Genomic DNA, 2,755 nt, shown 5'->3' on the forward strand with positions numbered 1-2,755 from the left:
TACCTATAATAAATAAAAAAAATACAGATAATCTATTTAGTTTAGAGAAAGACAACGGAATCGATGCCACTATCTGTTGAATGTTGAGAATTAATAATATCTGTCCCGGCTGTACTCACGTGATTAGTCGACGTTAGCCCGACTAGTTTCGAACCCATCCGGGGTCCTTTTTCAAGGGAGTCAGTTCGCGCACGCGCCGCGCTTTTGACTGTTCAGTCAGTTCAGACAGTCAAAACCGCGGCGCGTGCGCGAACAGACTCCTTTGAAAAAGGACCCCGGATGGGTTCGAAACTAGTCGGGCTAACGTCGACTAATCACGTGAGTACAGCCGGGACAGATATTATTCATAATGGAAATCACTCAAGGTAGTTTAAATGCTAAAATAGTTGAGATTTAAATTGGTATTTATTTTGTCTCCAGGACATGGACCTGATCGAGGTGCTATGGAAGCAGGATGTGGACATGGGCTTCTCCCTCGAGGATCCTGTGCAGCCGGTGAGTCAATACCTACTAATCAGTTTTCCTCCTCCTTCCTTCCTCTCCACTCTTAATATATGTACCCCATTTGTTAAGTATTCGGATCTTCTGTGACTCCAGAGATAATTTATTACTTGTAATAAACTAGCTTATGCTGGACTACACTAATTTCCAAGCCCTATTTCGCCCCCTTAGGGGTTAAATTTTCAAATACCTATCCTTTCTCAGCGGATGCCTACGCCATAATAACTATCTTCATGCCAAACAGCCCGATCCGTCCAGTAGTTTGATCTGTGCGTTGATAGATCAGTCAGTCAGTCAATCAGTCACCATTTCTTTTTATATATTTAGATATACAGGCGTTAAGGTTAATACAAACTCGTGATGATGTTCAGCTCGTTTGTAATACCTAACTTATCGCCCTCGTATCACGATGTACTATTACTTTATTTATTTATTATCAAATCAAAATACAATTCAAAAAGCGCAGTCTAAAAACACCGAAAAAACCACAGAGGCTTGTCCTCAGTGCCTAGCTGCAGCGATTAACTAATTACTTAAAGAAATAATCGAGTTGTGAGAAAAACAAGGTAAGTTCTGCTACAGTAGATCCTTGCTTGCAAGAACTTGCAGCTTTATATTCCACGAGCGCATGTTGTATAAAGAATGTTGCTTTCACAGGAGGGTCCTCAAGCAAAGAAGGTAGAGTTGGAAGGCCAGATCGACAAGGAGCTGAAGCTAGCAGAGGAGAAAATACAGAAGAAGAAAGAAGAGACGGAGAACATAGAAAAGGTCAAGGCTTCCTTGCTGGATACTGAGAAAGAGGTAGGAGCTTCTCTACATAGTATAAAACAAAGTCCCTTCCCGCCGTCTGTACGCTTAGATCTTTTAAACTACGCAACGGATTTTAATGCGGTTTTCATCAATAGATAGAGTGATTCAATCGAATCAGTGTCTAATCTAATCTAATCTAAATCAGCCTGTGTTGTCCCACGTCTGGGCAAAGGCCTCCCTCCGATCCTTCCACAATTTTCTATTTCGTGCCTCTTCAGGCCACGTAAATGTAAAGTTATCTAATTCATCACGCCAACGTCGCCTCGGCCGACCACGCTGGCGTTGATGTTTCTGGGGCGTCCAAAAAGAAGCAGATTTTGCCCATAACTCATCTGGCATACGGCACACATGATCTGCCCAGTCCAATTTGAGTAAAGCGGCTGCAAGGCCAACGTCAGCTACTCGCGTTTTGGAACGTATAGCAAAATTCCTTGTGTTGTGTTGAAAACGCGATGTGTCATGCGAATCAGTGTCCCATGCGAAAAACCAACCAAGTGCGAGTCAGGCTCGCGCAATGAGGGTTCCTACAGTCTAACTACTCAGTTTACTACAGTCGTATTTTTGAGACATTTTGCAGCATAATTCAAAAACTATGATGCATAAAAATAAATAAAAATCTGTTTTAGAATGTACAGGTGAAGACCTTTCATATGATACTCCACTTGATATAGTCACTCACTTCGAAAGTTGAAAATACTAATTATTAGTTCATGACCACAATTTTTTTTTTTTTGTGTGATCTAACCCTAAATTTACGGTTTTCAAATTTTTTCCCAAATGTCAGCTGTAAGATCTACCTACTTGCCAAATTTCATGATTCTAGGTCAACGGGAAGTACCCTGTAGGTTTCTTGACAGACAGACAGACAGACAGACAACAAAGGTCCTATAAAGGTTCCATTTTTCCTTTTGAGGTACGGAACCCTAAAAATCATTGAATCATCGTGGGAATTCATTGATTTCTAGGGATAAAAAGTAGCCTAATGTCACTCTCCAGATCTTTAACTATACCCGTGCAAATACATCGATCCGTTGCTCTGTTGCGACGTGATTGAAGGACAAACCAACAAACCAACGAACAAACACACTTTCGCATTTATAATATGGGTACTTACTGATTATTATGTTTGTTTGGCAGGATGACCCGTGGGCTGGCCTCTCCTACACCGTGGACACTGAAACCGGTAAGTGGACAATGGGGCCGATTCTCTTGTACACAATATCTAAACTAAACTAAATTAACAGATCTAAATCCAGTGCTATCCTTTTCCGCAAGCAACATTATGAAAGGGATAGCAATAGATTTAGACGTGCCATTTTAGTTTAGTTTAGAGATTGTGTACAACCGAATTAGCCACAATTTGTTCCCAATTTTACAGCCAATAATTAGGTTTCGTACGAGAAAAGGCCACGGTAATAGTCCAGTAAATAAAGCCTTTTTTTTT

General features: G+C 40.9%; 1 protein-coding gene across 1 annotated transcript; it reads left to right on the forward strand.

The window, feature by feature from the left end:
- The first annotated feature begins 423 nt into the window (after positions 1-423).
- Positions 424-2,547, forward strand: LOC117996020 (uncharacterized). The gene is made up of 3 exons (XM_034984031.2): positions 424-495; positions 1,159-1,302; positions 2,449-2,547. Exons 1-3 carry the CDS (start codon positions 424-426, stop codon positions 2,545-2,547), a joined length of 315 nt encoding a protein of 104 aa, XP_034839922.2.
- The last annotated feature ends 208 nt before the right edge of the window (positions 2,548-2,755 follow it).

Source organism: Maniola hyperantus, unplaced genomic scaffold (genome assembly GCF_902806685.2).
Source record: "Maniola hyperantus unplaced genomic scaffold, iAphHyp1.2, whole genome shotgun sequence".
Taxonomy (NCBI): Eukaryota; Metazoa; Arthropoda; class Insecta; order Lepidoptera; family Nymphalidae; genus Maniola; species Maniola hyperantus.

Coding starts and splice junctions, on each gene's coding strand:
- LOC117996020 (XM_034984031.2), top strand. CDS start 424: ATGGACCTGATCGAGGTGCTATGGAAGCAGGATGTGGACATGGGCTTC. Junction 496..1,158: donor TCGAGGATCCTGTGCAGCCG/GTGAGTCAATAC, acceptor TTGCTTTCACAG/GAGGGTCCTCAAGCAAAGAA. Junction 1,303..2,448: donor TGCTGGATACTGAGAAAGAG/GTAGGAGCTTCT, acceptor TTTGTTTGGCAG/GATGACCCGTGGGCTGGCCT.